The 23295-nt window shown below is 39.9% G+C and overlaps 1 protein-coding gene and 1 non-coding gene across 2 annotated transcripts; both read left to right on the forward strand.

The window, feature by feature from the left end:
- Positions 1 to 13957: 13957 nt before the first annotated feature.
- CXCL10 (C-X-C motif chemokine ligand 10) lies at positions 13958 to 16196 on the forward strand. The gene is made up of 4 exons (XM_059924026.1): positions 13958 to 14070; positions 14585 to 14711; positions 14942 to 15031; positions 15474 to 16196. Exons 1-4 carry the CDS (start codon positions 14010 to 14012, stop codon positions 15505 to 15507), a joined length of 312 nt encoding a protein of 103 aa, XP_059780009.1. The 5' UTR covers positions 13958 to 14009; the 3' UTR covers positions 15508 to 16196.
- Positions 16197 to 16804: 608 nt separating this feature from the next.
- On the forward strand, positions 16805 to 16877 carry TRNAW-CCA (transfer RNA tryptophan (anticodon CCA)). The gene has a single exon. It is a non-coding gene; the product is annotated as a tRNA-Trp (tRNA).
- Positions 16878 to 23295: the final 6418 nt, after the last annotated feature.

Raw genomic sequence — 23295 nt, forward strand, 5'->3', positions numbered from 1 at the left:
ACTATAGAGAACAGTATAGAGGTTCCTTAAAAGACTAAAAATAGAACCACCATATGACCCAGCAATCCCACTACTGGGCATATACCCTGAGAAAACCATAATTCAGAAAGCATCATGTACCACAATGTTCCTTGCAGCTCTAGTTACAATAGCCAGGACATGGAGGCAACCTAATTGTCCATCGACACATGAATGGATAAAGAAGATGTGGCACATATATACAATGGAATATTACTCAGCCATAAAAAGAAACACAATTGAGTTATTTGTAGTGAGGTGGATGGACCTAGAGTCTGTCATACAGAGTGAAGTCAGTCAGAAAGAGAAAAACAAATACCGTATGCTAACACATATATATGGAATCTTTAAAAAAATGGTTCTGATGAACCTAGGAGCAGGACAGGAATAAAGACACAGATGTAGAGAATGGACTTGAGGACACAGGGAGGGGGAAGGGTGAGCTGGGACGAAGTAAGAGAGTAGCATTGACATATATACACTACCAAATGTAAAATAGCTAGTGGGAAGCAGCTGCATGGCACAGGGAGATCAGCTCGGTACTTTGAGACCACCTAGAGGGGTGGGATAAGGAGGGTGGGAGGGAGACGTAAGAGGGAGGGTATATGGGGATATACGTATGCATATAGCTGATTCACTTTGTTATACAGCAGAAACTAACACAACACTGTAAAGCAATTATACTCCAATAAAGATGTTAAAAAAATATTTTGGTAAAACACACATAACATTTTACTATCTTAAACATTTTTTCCTCCCTCCCTCCCTCCCTTCCTCCCTCCCTCCCTCCCTCCCTTCCTCCCTTCACTTTTGGCTGCATTGGGTCTTTGTTGCTGCATGCGGGCTTTCTCTAGTTGTGGCGAGCGGGGACTACTCTTTGTTGCAGTGAACGGGCTTCTTATTGCTGTGGCTTCTCTTGTTGCAGAGCACAGGCTCTAGGCATGTGGGCTTCAGTAGTTGCACCTCATGGGCACTAGAGCACAGGCTCAGTAGTTGTGGCTCAGGGGCTTAGTTGCTCCGCGGCATGTGGGATCTTCCCGGACGAGGGATCGAACCTGTGTCCCCTGCATTGGCAGGCAGATTCTTAACCACTGCACCACCAGGGAAGTCCCTGTCTTAAACATTTTTAAGTGTCAGTTCAGTGGCATTAAGTACATTCACACTGTTGTGCACCCATCACTCCCTTGCTTTTTAAAATTAGTTTTATTTATATACACACAGCTCAACAAAGTACTATTTAACTTTAGTTTTGCTTAACTTTATCAAAAGGGTAATCTTTCTGTATTGAATCTCAACATTATTTTACATGACATTCTTTTAGAAAAAGTCATCTGCATATTCTGCAAATAAGTCTTGCTTGCCTTTTGTTAGTTTCATTCCTTCCTAAGTATTTTATGTTTTTAAGTACTTACTGTTGTTTCTGTAAATTTTTTATAAAATAACATTAAAATTATTTTGTAATTGATGTAGAAAGCATAGTACATTGATCTTCTAGGTATCCACTTTGATTAAATTCTATTATTTCTAAAACTTAGTAAATTGTGGAGGGGGTTTCTATGCAGAAAATCTCCTATACAAAATTTTATTTCTTCCCTTCCAATTCTCATGGCTTGCATTTCTTTCCTTCTTTTTTTCTTTCTTTCTTTGTTTTTTTTTTTTTTTCAGGCTAGGACCTATATAGCACAAAGAAGAGAAGTGAAAAATGGGCATCTGTGTCTTGTTTTGTAAATTCACCACGTACTCTTATTCATCAAAGATAAAACAGGTTACCTAAATAAGCCCTTTCCTAAGAGGGAAATGCTGCATGATTCCAGCCCTCAGCTCCACCAGGAGAGGCATGCTATGGCTGGTCAATGCTGTAGACTAACAGACACATCTGATCACATGAATAACTACATCATCCAGAGAGAAAATATTATCTGTTGCACCTAGGAGATAAGCTGATACTTGGCCAGAGAGCTGGCTATATTTTTGAAATGTTGTCCAGTGAAAACTTCATTTAGGGCTTTCCTCGTGGCGCATTGGTTGAGAATCTGCCTGCCAATGCAGGGGACACGGGTTCGAGCCCTGGTCTGGGAAGATCCCACGTGCCGCGGAGCAACTGGGCCCGTGAGTCACAATTACTGAGCCTGCGCGTCTGGAGCCTGTGCTCTGCGACAAGAGAGGCCGCGATAGTGAGAGGCCTGCGCACCGCGATGAAGAGTGGAGTGGCCCCCGCTTGCCGCAACTAGAGAAAGCCCTCGCACAGAAATAAAGACCCAACACAGCCAAAACTAAAATTAATAAAAAAAAAAAAACTTCATTTAGACTTGTTAATAATAATTAATTATTTTTTAATAATCTGTCATCTTTAGAATTCTGTCATACTTTAGAATTAGAGTATCTAATGTAGGTTAGATACCACAATGCATATTTGAAAATAAGAAAACTGAAGCATAGATAGACCTAACAGTTTGTCCAAGACCATAGAGCAAATGAGACACAAAACTATATACTGTTATCTGTAGATTCCCAGCCCATCTCATCATGCCATCAGGTGTGAGAAAAGCAAAACGCTGCATGGTCTGAATATGCATACAAACAGAAGCTATTCTCAGGCTTTCCCAAGCATGATGATGTTAAGTATACATCACCAACTTTGCCCTGGTTGTGAATTATGAGACACCTCGGTAACTAACAAGCATGTAGCCAGTATTACCAGACACTTAGCTAAGAGAATCTTTTTGCAACTCAGTCAAAACTATGAAAAGCAAAGCTTTGCCCTCCTCTCCCAGACTTTCCAAGGTGTACTGTAAATCAGCTGAGGGGATTCCCAGTATACAGAAATCATTGAACTCCTCCTGCTCGCTTTTTAGGAAATTTCTTCTAAGCACATTAGTTTCTCGGAAAAGCTTTTTTTTCTGGGTCTGTAACAAGTCTGTTAGGGCAGACTGTTTCTTTTGGCCTGATGCCATAGTTAGAGTCTTAAACCAACAGCAAATGGAACTGAAACTAAAGATGGACCATTTCCTTAATTCTTGTTTTCTTTCAAAACTAGACTCAGATCAGTGAACACTAAAAAGTGAATATGGCCTTCCCTGGTGGCGCAGTGGTTAAGAATCCACCTGCCAACGCAGGGAACACGGGTTCCAGCCCTGGTCCTGGAAGATCCCACATGCAGCAGAGCAACTAAGCCCGTACGCCACAACTACTGAGCCTGCACTCTAGAGCCCATGTGCCACAACTACTGAAGCCTGCGTGCCTAGAGCCTGTGCTCTGCAACAAGAGAAGCCACCACGATGAGAAGCCGGCGCACCACAACGAAGAGTAGCCCCCGCTCACCGCAGCTAGAGAAAGCCCGCGCGCAGCAACTAAGACCCAACACAGCCAAAAATAAATAAATAAATTTATTTTTTTAAAAGTGAATATATCAAAAGCCTGGCAAAAATTAAAATATAAATTTTAAAAGAGTTATAATTTAGATTTTTATTCAGGTAAGGTTGGCTGTGGATATAACAAGTAATAGTTGGCTTCCTATTGTCTCTAAAGTTTGATTTTTTTCTGAATTCTTCTCCACATTGATCACACTTATAAGGTTTCTCTCCTGAGCGGATCCCTATTCAAAATAAGAGGAGAATGGTCCTTTGTTTTGATTCTGTTTTCACCAGAAAACAATCTGATAACTAATTCAACTTCCCAGGTACTCTGTTACTGGAGAAGTGTGACTTGGTTATCAGACCCAATCATTCCAGTCACTGGAAGGTCCTCGTTATAAATGAATAAACTGGGACTTCCCTGGCAGTCCAGTGGTTAAGACTTCGCCTTCTGATGCAGGGGGTGCAGGTTCAACCCCTGGTCGGGGAGCTAAGATGCCACATGCCTCATGGCCAAAAAACCAAAACATAAAACAGAAGCAATATTGTAACAAATTCAATAAAGACCTTAAAATGGTCCACATTAAAAAAAATGAATAAACTGTCTTTTTAATTTGCATCTTAGATTCTTGTAGATTTGGTTAGCAGAATTAACTCTTTGAGAACATGTTTACCCTGGGTGATTAGAATGTCATATTTTACATCTTCATGCTTATCCCTTAACTGTTTAGTGTAGTTATAGCTGCTTTTACAATTTTTTTTGTCTTTTCATCTACATACTGGCTTATTTAAGTAATCTTAAATCCTTCCTATATATTTGCCTTTCTTTTTTTTTTAAATATTTAAAAAAAATTTTTTTTTATTTATGTATTTTTGGCTGCACTGGATCTTCGCTGCTGTGCACAGGCCCTCTCCAGCTGCGGCGAGCAGAAGCCACTCCCCATTGCGGCCCGCAGGCCTCTCACTGCGGTGGCCCCGCCCTGCTGCGGAGCACCAGCTCCAGGCACACGGGCTCAGTAGTTGTGGCTTGCGGGCTCTAGAGCGCAGGCTCAGTAGTTGTGGCGCAGGGGCTTAGTTGCTCCGCGGAATGTGGGATCTTCCCGGGCCAGGGCTCGAACCCATGTCCCCTGCATTGGCAGGCGGATTCTTAACCACTGAGCTACCAGGGAAGCCCTATATTTGCCTTTCTTATTGGCATTCTCTCTTTCCCTTAGATTCTACTTCTTTTCCATTTAGAGAAAACCCTTCAACATTTCTTGTAGGGTATGTTTAGTATTGATGAATTCTTTCAGTTTCTGCTTGTCTGAGAAGTTTTTTTATTTCTCCTTCTATCCTAAATGGTACTCTTGCTCAGTAGAGTATCCTGGGTTGCAGGTTTTCCATTTCAGCAGTTTCTGGACCTGTAAAACTGAGGACCAGATACTACAGAATCCTAACAAGGTATTACCATCCCTATGAGACTGTGCCAATCTGCCTGACTGGTTGGCTGGCATCGCTGGATACCATTTTTGGTGACACTTCTCTAATTGCATATGCTTTCCCTTCCTGGCCACTTGTCTTAAGTACAATCCATACTTTAAGGTTCATCTGAGCACTCCTGGTCTTAATGAATATAATCTCCTATGAACCGCCATATTATTTATTGTCTACACCACTCATTTGTCACTGATCACACAGTTTCTTCTGTTGATATTTATTGTTTCATATTTGTTGGTCTTTCCAATTAGAATGCAAGTCCCATCAAGGACAATGGATCTTATCCCTCCCAGTATCCCCTGAGATTAGCTTGGTTCCCTACACAAAAAGTACAGACACAATAATGAGAACAAGTACAACCCTCCTCATTCTTCTGCTTCCAAAACCACCCACAAATATATATGCAATATGCACTGAAGAGACTTGCATTCCTTCATTCATTCAATGCATAATTGCAGAGAACCTCCAATGAATAATTTAAAAGTTTTTAGGTGTACCACCCTGTATATATTTACCCCATAGTCCTAGGAATAAAGATTTTGACCTATGGCTAGCTGAGAATACCTATATTGACTCTACCTATCTGAATCTATGCTAACTTCCAGAGAAACTGTAGTTTTCTTAGGTTAAACTTGGTTCCTAAAGCTAGAGGAAACAGTAATACCCATGTCCTAATGTAAAAATGTGATGAGTCAATGGAAATTCTTTTTGAAGATGTATAACTCTTATCTGTGCCATTGCTTGAAGTCTGGAAAAATTTATACATCTATCCATCCATCCAATATTTACTGAATACCTTCCATGTGCCCGGTGATGCTCTAGTTCCTGGGGATAAGCTCTGAATAAGACCGATAAGGTCCGTGCTCTTTGAGGGCTTATACTTGAATGTGAAGAAATAGACATTAAAAAAATAAAAAGTAAACTAAGCAAATATCAGAGAGTGAGAAATGCCAGAGAACTAAAATAAGGTCATGGCTGCTCTAGATTATTTGGCAAGAGAAAGTACTATAATATTTAGCTAAAATCCAAACATCCAGAAGGAACCACCAACACAAAGAACAGGGGGAAAAGCATTCCAGATACAGAAAATCGCTAGTATAAAGGCCTCTGTGACTGCAGTATAGTGGTTGAGAGGGAACAGTGTGAGATGAAGCTGGAGAAATCAGTAGCAGCCAGATCATAGAGGACTTAGTAAAACAGCATACAAAATTGGATTTAATTCTAAATATAACTGTAAGTTATTGGAGGGTCTTAAGCAGAGGAGTGACATGATGACTTACGGGTTTTTAAATTTTATATTGGAGCATAGCTGATTAACAATGTTGGTTAGTTTATGGGGCTTCCCTGGTGGTGCAGTGGTTGAGAATCTGCCTGCCAATGCAGAGGACATGGGTTCGAGCCCTGGTCTGGGAAGATCCCACATGCCACGGAGCAATTAGGCCCGTGAGCCACAACTACTGAGCCTGCGCGTCTGGAGCCTGTGCTCCGCAACAAGAGAGGCCGCGATAGTGAGAGGCCCACGCACCGCGATGAAGAGTGGCCCCCACTTGCTGCAACTAGAGAAAGCCCTCGCACAGAAACGAAGACCCAACACAGCCATAAATAAATAAATAAATTTTAAAAACTATTTTTTTAAAAAAACAATGTTGGTTAGTTTCAGGTGTACAGCAAAGTGATTCAGTTATACATATACACGTATCTACTCTTTTTCAAATTCTTTTCCCATTTAGATTATTACAGAACATTGAGCCCCGTTCCCTGTGCTATACAGTAGGTCCTTGTTGGTTATCTATTTTAAAAACTGCAGTGTGGAGACGTCCCTGGCAGTCCAGTGGTTAAGACTCCCACACATCCACTGCAGAGGACACAGGTTTGATCCCTGGTCAGGGAACTAAGATTCTGCATGCTGCGTGGGTGTGGCCAAAAACAAATAACTAAATGTGTGTGTGTGTATATATACATATATATATATATGGCAGTGTGTACATGTCAATCCCGAACTCCGAATCTATCCCTTCCCCACAACCCTTCCCCCCTGGTAACCATAAGTTCGTTCTCTAAGTCTGTGAGTCTGTTTCTGTTTGGTAAAAAAATTCATGCACATCTTTTCTTTTTTTAGATTCCCCATATAAGCGATAGCATATATTTGTCTTTCTCTGCCTGATGTACATCACTTACTATGATTATCTCCAGGTTCACCCACATTGCTGCAAATAGCATTATTTCATTCTTTTTTATGGCTGAGTAATATTCCATTGTATATATGCACCACATCTTTTTTTTTTTTTATTGGAGCATAGTTGCTTTACAATGTTGTGTTAGTTTCTGCTATACAGCAAAGTGAATCAGCTTTACGTATACATATATCTCCTCTTTTTTAGATTTCCTTCCCCTTTACGTCACCACAGTTAGTTTCTGCTATACAGCAAAGTGAATCAGCTTTATGTATACATATATCCCCTCTTTTTTGGATTTCCTTCCCCTTTACGTCACCACAGAGCACTGAGTAGAGTTCCCTGTGCTATACAATCGGTTCTCATTAGTTATCTATTTTATACATAGTAGTGTATATATGTCAATCCCAATCTCCCAATCCATACCACCTCCCCCTTCCCGCCCCTTGTTATCCACACGTTTGTTCTCTCTGTTTTTGTCTCTATCTCTGCTTTGCAAATAAGTTCATCTATACCATGTTTCCAGATTCCACATATATGCGTTAATATACGATATTTGTTTTTCTCTTTCTGGCTTACTTCACTCTGTATGGCAGTCTCTAGGTCCATCCACATCTCTGCAGATGGCATAATTTCATTCCTTTTTATGGCTGAGTAATATTCCACTGTATGTATGCACCACATCTTCTTTATCCGTTCCTCTGTTGATGAGCATTTAGGTTGCTTCCATGTCCTGGCTATTGTAAATAGTGCTGCAGTGAACACTGGGGTGCATGTATCTTTTTGAATTATGGTTTTCTCAGGATATATGCCCAGGAGTGGGATTGCTGGATCACATGGTAGTTCTCTTTTTAGTTTTTTAAGGAAATTCCATACTGTTTTCCACAGTGGCTGTATCAATTTACATTCCCACCAACAGTGCAAGAGGGTTCCCCTTTCTCCACACCCTCTCCAGCGTTTATTGTTTGCAGATTTTTTGATGATGGCCATTCTGACTGGTGTGAAGTATTACCTCATTATTGTTTTGATCTGCATTTCTCTAATAATTAGTGATGTTGAGCATCTTTTCATGTGTTTGTTGGCCATCTGTATGTCTTCTTTGGAGAAATGTCTGTTTAGGTCTTCGGCCCATTTTTCTGATTGGGTTGTTTGTTTTTCTGATATTGAGCTGCATGAGCTGTTTGCATATTTTGGAGATTAATCCCTTGTCAGTTGCTTCGTTTGCAAATATTTTCTCCCATTCTGAGGGTTGTCTTTTCGTCTTGTTTATGGTTTCCTTTGCTGTGCAAAAGCTTTTAAGTTTAATTGGTCCCATTTGTTTATTTTTGTTTTTATTTTCATTACTCTAGGAGGTGGGTCAAAAAAGATCTTGCTGTGATTTATGTCAAAGAGTGTTTTTCCTATGTTTTCCTCTAAGAGTTTTATAGTGTCTGGATTTACATTCAGGTCTTTAACCCATTTTGAGTTTATTTTTGGGTATGTTGTTACAGAGTGTTCTAATTTCATTCTTTTACATGTAGCTGTCCAGTTTTCCCAGCACCACTTATTGAAGAGACTGTCTTTTCTCCATTGTATATTCTTGCCCCCTTTGTCATAGACTAAATGACCATAGGTGCAAGGGTTTATCTCTGTGCTTTCTATCCTATACCATTGATCTATATGTCTGTTTTTGTGCCAGTACCATACTGTCTTGATTACTGTAGCTTTGTAGTATAGTCTGAAGTCAGGAAGCCTGATTCCTCCAGCTCCATTTTTCTTTCTCAAGTTTGCTTTGGCTATTCAGGATCTTTTGTGTCTCCATACAAATTCTAAGATTTTTTTGCTCTAGTTCTGTGAAAAATGCCATTGGTAATTTGATAGGGATTGCACTGAATCTGTAGATTGCCTTGGGTGGTACAGTCATTTTGACAATATTGGTTCTTCCAATCCAAGAACATGGTATATCTTTCCATCTGTTCGTGTCATCTTCAATTTCTTTCATCAGTGTTTTATAGTTTTCAGAGTATAGGTCGTTTATCTCCTTAGGTAGGTTTATTTCTAGGTATTTTATCCTTTTTGTTGCAATGGTAAATGGGATTGTTTCTTTCTCTTTCTGATCTTTCCTTGTTAGTGTATAGAAATGCCACAGATTTCTATGCATTAATTTTGTATCCTGCAACTTTACTAAATTCATTGCTGAGCTCTAGTAGTTTTCTGGTAGCATCCTTAGGACTTTCTATGTATAGTATCATGTCATCTGCAAACAGTGACAGTTTTACTTCTTTTCCAATTTGGATTCCTTTTTTTTTTTTCTTGTCTGACTGGCCAGGCCCTGTCATATGCAGAAGCTGCTGGCTGCTGTTTAGCAGGGCCTGGTCACAAGGCAGCTGGCTGCAGAACCCTGTCCCAGCTCTAGCAATGGGTCACTGGTAGGCAGAGTCAGATCCCAAAGACTGACTGTTGCCCACCCACTGGCAGATGAAGCCAGGTCCTGGGGTTAGTGCCAGACTACTGACAGGCAGAGCTGGTTCCTGGAGTCTGGCTGCAGGGCCCAGGGATCCCAGAGCTCGTTTCAGATCATTGGTTGGGGGCCCAGTTTCTGACACAGTTGGGGGTCCAGGGTATCCTGAAGCTTGTGTTGGCCTGCTAGTGGACAGAGCCAGGACCCAGCTGTCAGGGTAGGATCTGGCCTGCTGTGGACAGGCTGGGTCTATAGGCTTTGGGATTGTAGTTTTCTTGTGTCTGGTGTCTGTTCCTTGGTTGGTGAGCCTTGTCTAGAGGTTAGTGCAGGTTTACTGGAGGGAAGGGCCAGTGCCTGACCACTGCTGGGTAAAGCTGGGTCTTGGCCCTCTGGTGGGCAGGGCCATGTCTAGAGGCATGTCTAAAGGTGGCTGTGGACTTAGAAAGTCCTTAGGCAGCCTGTCTGCTGATGGTTAGGACTCTCCAAGACCAGAGGGTAGGTCTGGCCCAGGCTCCTATCAAATTACTGCTTTTTCCCTAGGTCCCAGTGCACATGAGATTTTGTGTGCACCCTTTAAGAGTAAACTCTCTATTTTCCCCAGTCCTGTGGGGCTCCTGAAATTAAGACCCACCGGCCTTCAATGCCAAATGCTCTAGCAGTTTGTCTTCCTGGTGCAAGACCCCCAGGCTGGGGAGCCTGACGTGGAGCTCAGAACTCTCACTTGTATGGGAGAACTTCTGCAATATAATTATTCTCCAGTTTGTGGGTTGCACTCCAAGGGGTATGGGATTTTATTTTATCGTAAGTCCGCCCCTCCTACTCATCTCATTGTGGTCCCTTCTTTATATCTTTGTTGTATAAGATCTTTTCTGGTAGGTTCCAGTCTTTTTCATCGATGGCTGTTTTGCAGATAGTTGTGATTTTAGTGTGCTCATGAAAGGAGGTGAGCTCAGGGTCTTTCTACTCTGCCATATTGGTCACTCTCCAGAAAATGGATTTTTAAGAAGTTTGATCCAACTGTACAGTTTTTACAAGAGGCAAAATTTATATTCACTGACATAAACTGGTTAAAAGTTAAATAACAGAAAAAGATACATCATGCTGACAGTAACCAGAAGAGAGCTGAATTAGCTATATTTAATAGACCAGACAAAAAATTGTTAGTAGAGACAAAGAAAGATAATTTATAATGATTCAGCAAGTCACAGCAGTTAAAAATAAGAATATAAAAAAAATTGGGGAGACATCTATATTTCTGATGAAAGAGAAGTTGAGTAGGCTGATGAATATAACCACGGAATTGTCTAGTTGCAGAAATAACAAGGTGCTGAATGATTAAATCTATTTGCAGTGTTTTAAAAATTGCAATAAAACCCAACTCTTAAAGAAACAAAATTTACATATTTTAACACAATTAGAATACAAATATCAGAACTAGGAAGAAATAAATGTCTTTTTCCCCCAGTCACAAAAATCCCAGGATCACAATGTTCAATATAATCTAAAATGGGACTTCCCTGGTGGTGCAGTGGTTAAGAATCTGCTTGCCAATGCATGGGACACGGGTTCGAGCCCTGGTCCGGGAAGATCCCACATGCCGTGGAGCAACTAAGCCCCTGCGCCACAACTACTGAAGCCTGCGTGCCTAGAGCCCGTGCTCCGCAACAAGAGAAGCCACCACAATGAGAAGCCCGCGCATCACAACAAAGAGTAGCCCCCGCTTGCCGCAACTAGAGAAAGCCCGCAAGCAGAAACGCAGACCCATGCAGCCAGAAATTAATTAATTAAAATAATTAATTAATTAATTAAACGAATCCAACTGAACATGGACTATTTTAGGCAAGAAAACTACCTTTTAAAAATATAAGTAAATAAATGTGTATCTATGTGATTGTTTACTAACACATGTGTATATCTGTATATATGTGTTTAACATATATATACTACAGCATTTTTCATTTCAGTATGAATTCAGTGCAAGATAGATACATCTTAAACCTTTTCTAGGTGTTTAATTACTGAGGCATCAAAATAACATCAAAGATGGCTTCAGCCAATTAAGATAGAATGGAAATCAGAAATCCAAATCAAGAACAATGTTCTCTCTGAGAGGCAGCATAACAAAGTTGTTGAGAAAATGGACTCTAGAGCTAGTTACCGGGTAACATGAGTCACTATTTAACGATTAAATAAGTCAATATTCATAAAGCACTTCAAACAACGCCTGGCATACAGTTAATGCTATGTAATACTTTTAAAAATCAATTAAACAAATAAGAAATATTTTCTCATTAACAACAATCCACTAGCAGGCATCTACCTCAACTCTCCTTTTACTTTGCTATATAGACAGCATCTTAGCTGAGAACTGAGATACTAACAAAAGTAAAATTATCACCATGTATCTTTTTATTGTTTAATGTTGAACTGTTCAGTGCCTCTTCCATCCATGATGTCAGACATTTCGCCAAAAAATGTTTGGCATTTTTACTCACAGTCCTATTTTCATTCTGCACAAACAGCCATGGGAGGGCCCCTCCATGTCACTGTCTCGCACAGACCTTTCCCTCATCAGAAGAAGGCCTTTTTACTGAGTGAAAGTCTTCTTGGCTCTATCAGTCTCTGCCTCACTTCCCCTCCTTCTGAGCTTCCAGTTTCCCCACAGTTAAGTCCACTCACTGACTTACCCACTGGGAAGCTTAGCTCTACCCAGTCCCTGGAACAGACCAACCTGGGATCCAGCAATTTCCGCCTCCCCAAGCAACACCTCACTGCTCTGATGACGGATCTCCTGTACCTGAAGTTCCAAGTCTTATGTGTGTCCAGTTTGCAGATACGGGCTTTTATCTTGGCCTCTATGCCAAGCTGTAGGCCAGTATCTGCCAGGTACACTAGTCTAACCCTAGGATGGCAGACCTACCTTTCCCTGGACTATCCCTACATTGTTGCAGCCTAGCTGACTATGAAAAGACCTCCCAGATACTTTCCTAGGTTCCAAGTATCACCTGCATCTGATGCCTGCATTTAGAATAGTATTTCATTTTGTATCCCCTGTTGCCAATCACTCGCAAAGAACACAACCAGACTATATAACCCTTGGATATTGGTGAAATTCCAACACATGTTATACTACATGAGTATCACCTACTTCTTACTGATGGTGTCAGCCAAGTACTACTGAATGCTAAGATAAGAGGCCAAGTTTTGACCCTATTTGGCCCTATTTGCCCAGTTGAAATTGTGCTTATTTCAGTTATCAATGTTACCAGCTCAAAGGCTAACACTTTTTTGCCTTTGCTTTGCATGTGACATTCTCTTAGAGCTGTACCCATCTTAAATCAACCTCTCTATTTCCATTCTGTTCTCCCGTCTCTATTTATGCCCCTCTTTTAAGTTTATTTCCTCAAAAAGCATCTTTTGTTTTTTGCAATAACCCTACTATAGCTACAAATCCTTTCCTTACTCCATTCTGGATATTGTCTTACGATGTTTTCTTTCAGGGATTGACTATAATACATGAAACTTGTTTAATAACATACCAGAAATCAGATATCCAAATGAGTAGTGTTTTCCCTAGAAATAATTATGTTGGAAGCTATTCACTTATTCTAATGATGTTATGAATAATCAGAGCACTTCTGGAATTCCTTGAACCTTGCCAGTTCTATATCTTTGACCTTGTCCAAGAAGACCAAACCTATTACTCTGTAATACTGATCAAACACTGCAGTGCTTGGCTAAATTACTGTTTCCAAAAATTAGATTTACCTCCAAAGGTTGAAAAATTGCTATTACTGTGGAATTTTAAAAAATTATCTAGCCTCTGAAAGTATTACCAAAATTTAAAATAAATGTTGGAAGAAAAGCATCATAGTTAGAATAAATGGTTGGCAACCTTTGTATGACCTAACACAGTTATCTAACCTTGAAGATTATTCTTCCACATATAAAATAATTTCCTACCTTCTTACAGGATTACTGTAGAAATAAAACAAGGAAGTATACAACATCTCTGAAACCCATAAAAAGTGAATAAATGTAAGATATTCCTATTCATGCCTTACTGCTGCAAATTTAAATGGATTCAAAACAAATATTAAGGCTTACTCGTTTTAAAACTGTGTTTAAGACTTTAACTTGAGTTTAAGTTGACATTTGCATTTTTCAGGAAGTGCAAGATGAGACTCCAAGTTCCATTTTTTTAAAAAGTATTTATATTTGCAGTAAAGTTATGGTTTTCAAGAAATAGTTCATGATTTAGAAAGTGAAACCTAGCTCACTCTTATTGAAACAAAGGAGGTGGAGGGAAATTCCATAACTCAGAAGCCACAATAAATACAAATAATATCTTTGATTCTGCAACATGGGACTTCCCCAAGGAACAGACACAGATTTTCCCAAGTCAACTGTAATGTTATCCAATCAGAGTTAGAGAGGGAAAGTGCCTTTGCAAATAAATACTGCAACCTAGCCCGACATTTTCGGAGACACTCTTCAACTGTTCAGGCAGTCTGAGCCTACTACAGAAGAACCTTCAGTTGCAGCACCATGAACCAAAGTGTTGTTCTTATTTTCTGCCTTATCCTTCTGACTCTGAGAGGAACTCAAGGTGAGGAACATCAAGGGATATTTAATTTGTAAGATCAGAAATAGGACCGGGTATAAACTCTTTAAGTGCAGAAATAATGTATTTGCAAAAGTTTTACAGCCTGCCTTTTAAATGAAGGGTAAATGAGCAGAGATTCCTTCTGGTCAGAGTTTATAGTCAGGGAAGCAAGTGGAAAAAAAGAAAGAGAGAAGGAGGAAGGTGGGAGTGGAAGAGGAAGAGGGACAGACAGAGAAAATGTGAGGGAAGGAGGAGAAAGAGGATGAGACAGGTATCTCCTTAGTTAACTTAAGTAACTGTATGATCTGGGCTCAAGGGTATGATCTTACAATCAACAAGTTGCAATTCCATTCTTTCAGAGAATCAACTAATTAATCATACAGAGCTGTATGATCACAGATTGACTATGTGATTACACAGAGGTACAGGTTCAGCTAAGTACTACCCAATCCACATTAAATGCCTAAAATGAAAACTGCGCTAACGTCGTCTGCTGTACCTGTCTCTTTTCCTGCAGAAATACCTCTCTCTAGGACTACACGCTGTACGTGCATCAAGATCAGTGATCGACCTGTTAATCCAAGGTCCTTAGAAAAACTTGAAGTGATTCCTGCAAGTCAATCTTGCCCACGTGTTGAGATCATGTGAGTAAAATCCCACCTAATGATTACTTCCCTGGTTGTAATCATACAACTAAATACATGATGATGATTACAAAAATCAGTAAGGGGTTTGTGATGATTCTAAGACTTCTGTACAGCAAAGGGAAACATCTAAAGTGAAACCTAAATGTCTGACTTTAAAACTGTATATTCCATCTGTTTTATTAGCCTAATATTGTTTTAAATATTTTCACTCCTGTTTACTTCTAAAGTGCCACAATGAAAAAGAACGGGGAGAAAAGATGTCTTAATCCAGAGTCTAAGACCATCAAGAATTTACTGAAAGCAATTAGCAAGAACAGGTAGGTTTGCTATTGCTTGCAGAAGGACTGCTCTTTAAGAAATGTCGATCTTGGGAAGTTAGAAATATCTGCATAAGGCATTCCTGTGGAATTCTTGGCTTAAAACGGTGTTACCACCATGCTTCCACTACCTCCGTCTATTTATATACTGAGGTGTCATCTTGTGTGGTAACAAGTTACCCTGATTACTGTCTAGAAGTGTCAATAGGTCACTTTAACCTTAAAGCAGAGCTATAACTATCCAAGCAAAGATGCCAAATTTCCCCCAAGCTTTTCCTGGCCTTAAAAAAGCATCCCGTGTAACCCACAATCATTGCGTAGCAGCAGGAAAGCTCACTACACACTTCACCTGAAGACTTAGGATTATCTATGAATTCAGCATGTTCCAAGCAGAATTCAGACTGAAGTCAGAGTCATTTACACTCTCCTTCTCTTCTTACAGGTCCAGAAGATCTCAAACACAGAAAGAGGCATAATCACTGCACTACCGATAAGGATGGACCACAGAGAAGCTACCTCTGCCGTCACTTCCCTACACACAGTATATGTCAAGTCTAATTGTCCGCGGATTGCAGTTCTCCTAAAAGGTGACCAACCACAGTCACCAAATTAGCTGCTACTGCTCCTGTAGGGCGGTGGATGGCTCATCGTCCTGAGCTGTTTGGTAGTAACTCTGCCCTGGCACTATACTATAAGCTACGCTGAGGCGCTACATTCTTAATGAGTGTGCCAAGCCCTAGCCCTGCTACTGACAGCTTCCTCACCTTTTCTATCTTCTAAAGGGGGTTATGAAGGGGTCTTCCCCCTCTGGGCTTATCAGGGATCTTAGAATCTCAAATAACTAAAAGGTATTCAAAGCAATAATACAATCTGCCTTTTAAAGAAAGATCTTTACTCCATGGGCTTCTACTGCCATCCCTCCAAGGGGCCCATATTCTTCCGGGTGTTATATACATAATTCCAAATACACAGAAGCAGCTAGAAATATCTGGAAATGTATGTGAAAATAGTATTATTTAGTCAAAGACTACACAAAGTAGAATTCTTAGATGTATATGTTTCTTATATTGTTTTCAGTGTTTATATAATAACTTGTGTAATTAAGTACTGCAATGGGAGAAATTTTAAAATTTAGATACATGTTCTGCATGTTATGTAAGACAAATATGCTGAATGCTTTTCAAAATAAAAGTAATGTTCTCTCCTAGAAATATTAAGAAAGATTATTTAACTGTTTAGAGACCAAAACATAATAAAGTAATTATAACTAAGATGAAGTGTCTGGTGGGTCATTTGGGACATTTATTTCCTAAAAAGCTTAGATTGGAGAATCCATAGCCTAGAGAAGAAGTAAGGATGGGTAGAGGACAAATGAGTTTGAGAATTACCATATTCCTTCCAAGTATATTCTCCTGGAAGGCCCATCATACAGGAGTCCTCCAGCACTTCTGTGGCATAACAGAGCTTGGCCTGAGCTTCAGATCCTTAGAGCCAACTTTCTATGAGACATTTGCAACTCAACATCCCACGGAAACACCAAACTCCAAAATGTCTTAAATTAATTCCTCTCTCCCCCAGATCTATTTCTCCTCCTCTATTCTATATCCTACTTTAATAGCACCATCAGCCAGTCAGTTCCCCAAACGAGAATTCTGGGAGTAATTCTACACTCCTTCTTCTCCCTTGCCTCCCATATCCAATTTGTCATCAAGAAGGTATTTGCAATGCATTTAGTTAGTAAATTATTAGTATCTAAAACATACAGAGGGGACTTCCCTGGTGGTCCAGCGGTTAAGACGCCATGCTTCCAATGCAGGGGGCCCAGGTTCAATCCCTGGTCAGGGAAGTAGATCCCACATGCCACAACTAAAAGATCCCACACGAGGCAACTAATACCCAGTGCAGCCAAAATAAATAAATAAAATATTTTTTAAAAAATAAAACATATAGAGAACTCCTATGAATAAAAAAGGAAAAGCTAGCTAGCTGAAAAACAGGAAACAAATGTCGTTTTTCCCTTGCTGCTTTCAATAATTTTTCTTTGTCTTTAATTTTTGCCACTTTGATTACTATGTGTCTCGGCGTGTTTCTCCTTGGGTTTATCCTGTATGGGACTCTCTGCGCGTCCTGGACTTGGGTGGCTATTTCCTTTCCCATGTTAGGGAAGTTTTCGACTATAATCTCTTCAAATATTTTCTCTGGTCCTTTCTCTCTCTCTTCTCCTTCTGGGACCCCTATAATGCGAATGTTGTTGCGTTTAATGTTGTCCCAGAGGTCTCTTAGGCTGTCTTCATTTCTTTTCATTCTTTTTTCTTTAGTCTGTTCCGCAGCAGTGAATTCCATCATTCTGTCTTCCAGGTCACTTATCCGTTCTTCTGCCTCAGTTATTCTGCTATTGATTCCTTCTAGTGTAGTTTTCATTTCAGTTATTGTATTGGTCATCTCTGTTTGTTTGTTCTTTAATTCTTCTAGGTCTTTGTTAATCATTTCTTGGATCTTCTCAATCTTTGCCTCCATTCTTATTCCAAGGTCCTGGATCATCTTCACTATCATTATTCTGAATTCTTTTTCTGGAAGGTTGCCTATCTCCACTTCATTTAGTTGTTTTTCTGGGGTTTTTTCTTGTTCCTTCATCTGGTACATAGCCCTCTGCCTTTTCATCTTCTCTATCTTTCTGTAACTGTGGTTTTTGGTCCACAGGCTGCAGGATTATAGTTTTTCTTGCTTCTGTTGTCTGCCCTCTGGTGGTTGAGGCTATCTAAGAGGCTTGATGGGAGGCTCTGGTGGTGGGTAGAGCAGACTGTTGCTGTGGCGGTCAGAGCTCAGTAAAACCTTAATCCACTTGACTGTTGATGGGTGGGGCTGGGTTCCCTCCCTGTTGCTGTGGCGGTCAGAGCTCAGTAAAACCTTAATCCACTTGACTGTTGATGGGTGGGGCTGGGTTCCCTCCCTGTTGGCTGTTTTGCCTGAGGCAACCCAACACTGGAGCCTACCCGTGCTCTTTGGTGGGGTTAATGGCAGACTCTGGGAGGGCTCACGCCAAGGAGAACTTCCCAGAACCTCTGCTGCCAGTGTCCTTATCCCCACGGTGAAACAGAGCCACCACTCGCCTCTGCAGGAGACCCCCCAACACCAGCAGGTAGGTCTGGTTCAGTCTCCCCCAGGCTCACTGCTCCTTCCCCTGGGTCCTGATGCACACATTACTTTGTGTGTGCCCTCCAAGAGTGGGGTCTCTGTTTCCCCCAGTCCCGTCAAAGTCCTGCAATCCAATTCCCACTAGGCTTCAAAGTCTGATTCTCTAGGAATTCCTCCTCCCGTTGCCTGACCCCCAGGTTGGGAAGCCTGACGTGGGGCTCAGAACCTTTACTCCAGTGGGTGGACTTCTGTGGTATAAGTGTTCGCCAGTCTGTGAGTCACCCACCCAGCAGTTATGGGGTTTGATTTTACTCTGATTGTGCCCCTCCTACCGTCTCACTGTGGCTTCTCCTCTGTCCTTGGACGTGGGGTATCCTCCTTGGTGAAGTCCAGGGTCTTCCTGTCAATGATTGTCCAGCAGCCAGTTGTGATTCTGGTGCTCTCGCAAGAGGGAGTGAGAGCACGTCCTTCTACTCCGCCATCTTGGTTAATCCACAGGAAACAAATGAATAGGAATTTCACAAAAGAAAACACAAGCCCTTAACATATGAAAAGATGCTCAATTTCATTAGTAATCAGGGACACGTACTTGCTCTTTTTTTTTTTTAACGTTTTTATTGGAGTATAATTGCTTTACAATGGTGTGTTAGTTTCTGCTTTATAACGAAGTGAATCAGTTATACGTATACATATATCCCCATATCTCTTCCCTCTTGCATCTCCCTCCCTCCCACCCTCCCTATCCCACCCTTCTAGCTGGTCACAAAGCACGGAGCTGATCTCCCTGTGCTATGTGACTGCTTCCCACTAGTTATCTATTTCACATTTGGTAGTGTATATATGGCCATATATACACTACCACTCTCTCACTTTGTCCCAGCTTACCCTTTCCCCTCCCCGTGTCCTCAACTCCATTCTCTAGTAGGTCTGTGTCTTTATTCTCGTCTTGCCCCTAGGTTCTTCATAATCATTTTTTTTCTAGATTCCATATATATGTGTTAGCATACAGTGTTTGTTTTTCTCTTTCTGACTTACTTCACTCTGTATGACAGTCTCTAGATCCATCCACGTCTCAACAAATGGCCCAATTTCATTCCTTTTTATGGCTGAGTAATATTCCACTGTATATATGTACCACATCTTCTTCATCCATTCGTCTGTTGATGGGCATTTAGGTTGCTTCCATGACCTGGCTATTGTAAATAGTGCTGCAATGAATATTGGGGTGCATGTATCTTTTTGAATTATGGTTTTGTCTGGGTATATGCCCAGTAGTGGGATTGCTGGATCATATGGTAATTCTATTTTTAGTTTTTTAAGGAACCTCCATACTGTTCTCCATAGTGGCTGTATCAATTTACATTCCCGCCAAGAGTGCAAGAGGGTTCCCTTTTCTCCACACCCTCTCCAGCATTTGTTGTTTGTAGATTTTCTGATGAAGCCCATTCTAACTGGTGTGAGGAGATACCTCATTGTAGTTTTGATTTGCATTTCTCTAATGATTGGTCATGGTGACCATCTTTTCATGTGTTTGTTGGCAATCTATATATCTTCTGAGGAGAAATGTCTATTTAGGTCTTCTGCCCATTTTTGGATTGGGTTCTTTGTTTTTTTGATATTGAGCTGCATGAGCTGTTTATATATTTTGGAGATTAATCCTTTGTCCGTTGATTCGTTTGCAAATATTTTCTCCCATTCTGAGGGTTCTCTTTTTGTCTTCTTTATGGTTTCCTTTGCTGTGCAAAAGCTTTGAAGTTCCATTAGGTCCCATTTGTTTTTGTTTTTATTTTCATTAGTCTAGGAGGTGGATCAAAAAATATCTTGCTGTGATTTATGTCAAAGGGTGTTCTTCCTATGTTTTCCTCTAAGAGTTTTATAGTATCCGGTCTTACATTTAGGTCTCTACTCCATTATGAGTTTATTTTTGTATATGGTGTTAGGGAGTGTTCTAATTTCATTCTTTTACATGTAGCTGTCCAGTTTTCCCAGCACCATTTATTGAAGAGACTGTCTTTTCTCCACTGTATATCCTTGCCTCCTTTATCAAAGATAAGGTGACCGTATGTGTGTGGGTTTATCTCTGGGCTTTCTATCTTGTTCCATTGATCTGTATTTCTGTTTTTGTGCCAGTACCATAGTGTCTTGATTACTGTAACTTTGTAGTATAGTCTAAAGTCAAGGAGTCTGATTCCTCCAGCTCCGTTTTTTCCCCTCAAGATTGCTTTGGCTATTCGGGGTCTTTTGTGTCTCCATACAAATTTTAACATTTTTAGTTCTAGTTCCGTAAAAAATGCCATTGGTAGTTTGATAGGGATTGCATTGAATCTGTAGATTGCTTTGGGTAGTATACTCATTTTCACAATATTGATTCTTCCAACCAAGAACATGGTATAAAAAAAAAAAAAAAAAAGAACATGGTATATCTCGCCATCTGTTGGTATCATCTTTAATTTCTTTCATCATGGTCTTAGAGTTTTCTGTATACAGGTCTTTTGTCTCCCTAGGTAGGTTTATTTCTAGGTATTTTATTCTTTTTGTGGCAATGGTAAATGGGAGTGTTTCCTTAATTTCTCTTTCAGATTTTTCATCATTAGTGTATAGGAATGCAAGAGATTTATGTGCATTAATTCTGTATCCTGCAACTTTACCAAATTCATTGATTAGCTCTAGTAGTTTTCTGTTGGTATCTTTAGGATTCTCTATGTATAGCATCACGTCATCTGCCATCAGTGACAGCTTTGCTTCTTCTTTTCCAATTTGTATTCCTTTTATTTCTTTTTCTTCTCTGATTGCCATGGCTAGGACTAACAAAACTATGTTGAATAACAGTGGTGAGAGTGGACATCCTTGTCTTGTTCCTGATCTTAGAAGAATTGCTTTCAGTTTTTCACCATTGAGAATGATGTTTGCTGTGGGTTTGTCATATATGGCCTTTATTATGTTGAGGTAGGTTCCCTCTATGCCCACTTTCTGGAGAGTTTTTAGCATAAATGGGTGTTGAATTTTGTCAAAAGCTTTTTCTGCATCTATTGAGATGATCATATGGTTTTTCTTCTTTAATTTGTTAATATGGTTTATCACATTGATTGATTTGCGTATATTGAAGAATCCTTGCATCCCTGGGATAAATCCCACTTGATCATGGTGTATGATCCTTTTAATGTGTTGTTGGATTCTGTTTGCTAGTAGTTTGTTGAGGATTTTTGCATCTATATTCATCAGTGATATTGGTCTGTAATTTTCTTTTTTTGTAGTATCTTTGTCTGGTTTTGGTATCAGGGTGATGGTGGCCTCATAGAATGAGTTGGGGAGTGTTCCTTCCTCTGCAATTTTTTGGAAGAGTTTGAGAAGGATGGGTGTTAGCTCTTCTCTAAACGTTTGATAGAATTCACCTGTGAAGCCATCTGGTCCTGGGCTTTTGTTTGTTGGAAGATTTTTAATCACAGTTTCAATTTCCTTACTTGTGATTGGTCTGTTCATATTTTCTATTTCTTCCTGGTTCAGTCTTGGAAGGTTATACCTTTCTAAGAATTTGTCCATTTCTTCCAGGTTTTCCATTTTATTGGCATAGAGTTGCTTGTCGTAGTCTCTTAGGATGCTTTGTATTTCTAAGGTGTCTGTTGTCACGTCTCCTTTTTCATTCCTAATTTTCTGGATTTGAGTCCTCTCCCTCTTTTTCTCGATGAGTCTGGATAATGGTTTATCAATTTTGTTTATCTTCTCAAACAACCAGCTTTAATTTTATTGATCTTTGCTATTGTTTTCTTGTTTCTATTTCATTTATTTCTGCTCTGATCTTTATGATTTCTTTCCTTCTGCTAACTCTGGGATTTGTTTGTTCTTCTTTCTCTAGTTCCTTTAGGTGTAAGGTTAGATTGTTTGATACTTTCCTTGTTTCTTGAGGTAGGCTTGTATAGCTATAAACTTCCCTGTTAGAACTGCTTTTGCTGCATCCCATAGGTTTTGGATCGTCGTGTTTTCATTGTCATTTGTCTCTAGGTATTTTTTGATTTCCTCTTTGATTTCTTCAGTGATCTCTTGGTTGTTTAGTAATGTATTGTTTAGCCTCCATGTGTTTGTGTTTTTTACGTTCTTTTCCCTGCAATTCATTTCTAATCTCATAGTGTTGTGGTCAGAAAAGATGCTTGATATGATTTCAATTTTCTTAAATTTACTGAGGCTTGATTTGTGACCCAAGATGTGATCTATCCTGGAGAATGTTCCGTGCACACTTGAGAAGAAAGTGTAATCTGCTGTTTTTGGATGGAATGTCCTATAAATATCAATTAAATCTACCTGATCTATTGTGTCATTTAAAGCTTCTGTTTCCTTATTTATTTTCATTTTGGATGATCTGTCCATTGGTGTAAGTGAGGTGTTAAAGGCCCCCACTATTATTGTGTTACTGTCAATTTCCTCTTTTAGAGCTGTTAGCAGTTGCCTTATATATTGAGGTGCCCCTATGTTGGGTGCATATATATTTATAATTGTTATATCTTCTTGGATTGATTCCTTGATCATTATGTAGTGTCCTTCCTTGTCTCTTGTAACATTCTTCATTTTAAAGTCTATTTTATCTGATGTGAGTATTGCTATTCCAGCTTCCTTTTGATTTCCATTTGTATGGAATATCTTTTACCATCCCCTCACTTTCAGTCTGTATGTGTCCCTAGGTCTGAAGTGGGTCTCTTGTAGACAGCATATAGATGGGTCTTGTTTTGGTATCCATTCAGCAAGCCTGTGTCTTTTGGTTGGAGCATTTAATCCATTCACGTTTAAGGTAATTATCGATATGTAGGTTCCCATTACCTATTTCTTAATTGTTTTGGGTTTGTTTTTGTAGGTCCTTTTCTTCTCTTGTGTTTCCCACTTAGAGAAGTTCCTTTAGCATTTGTTGTAGAACTGGTTTGGTGGTGCTGAATTCTCTTAGCTTTTGCTTGTCTGTAAAACTTTTGATTTCTCTATCGAATCTGAATGAGATCCTTGCTGGGTAGAGTAATCTTGGTTGTAGGTGCTTCCCTTTCATCACTTTAAATATGTCATGCCACTCCCTTCTGGCTTGTAGAGTTTCTGCTGAGAAATCAGCTGTTAACCTTATGGGAGTTCCCTTGTATGTTATTTGTCGTTTT

This window comes from Balaenoptera ricei, chromosome 5, assembly GCF_028023285.1.
Source record: "Balaenoptera ricei isolate mBalRic1 chromosome 5, mBalRic1.hap2, whole genome shotgun sequence".
Classification (NCBI taxonomy): Eukaryota; Metazoa; Chordata; class Mammalia; order Artiodactyla; family Balaenopteridae; genus Balaenoptera; species Balaenoptera ricei.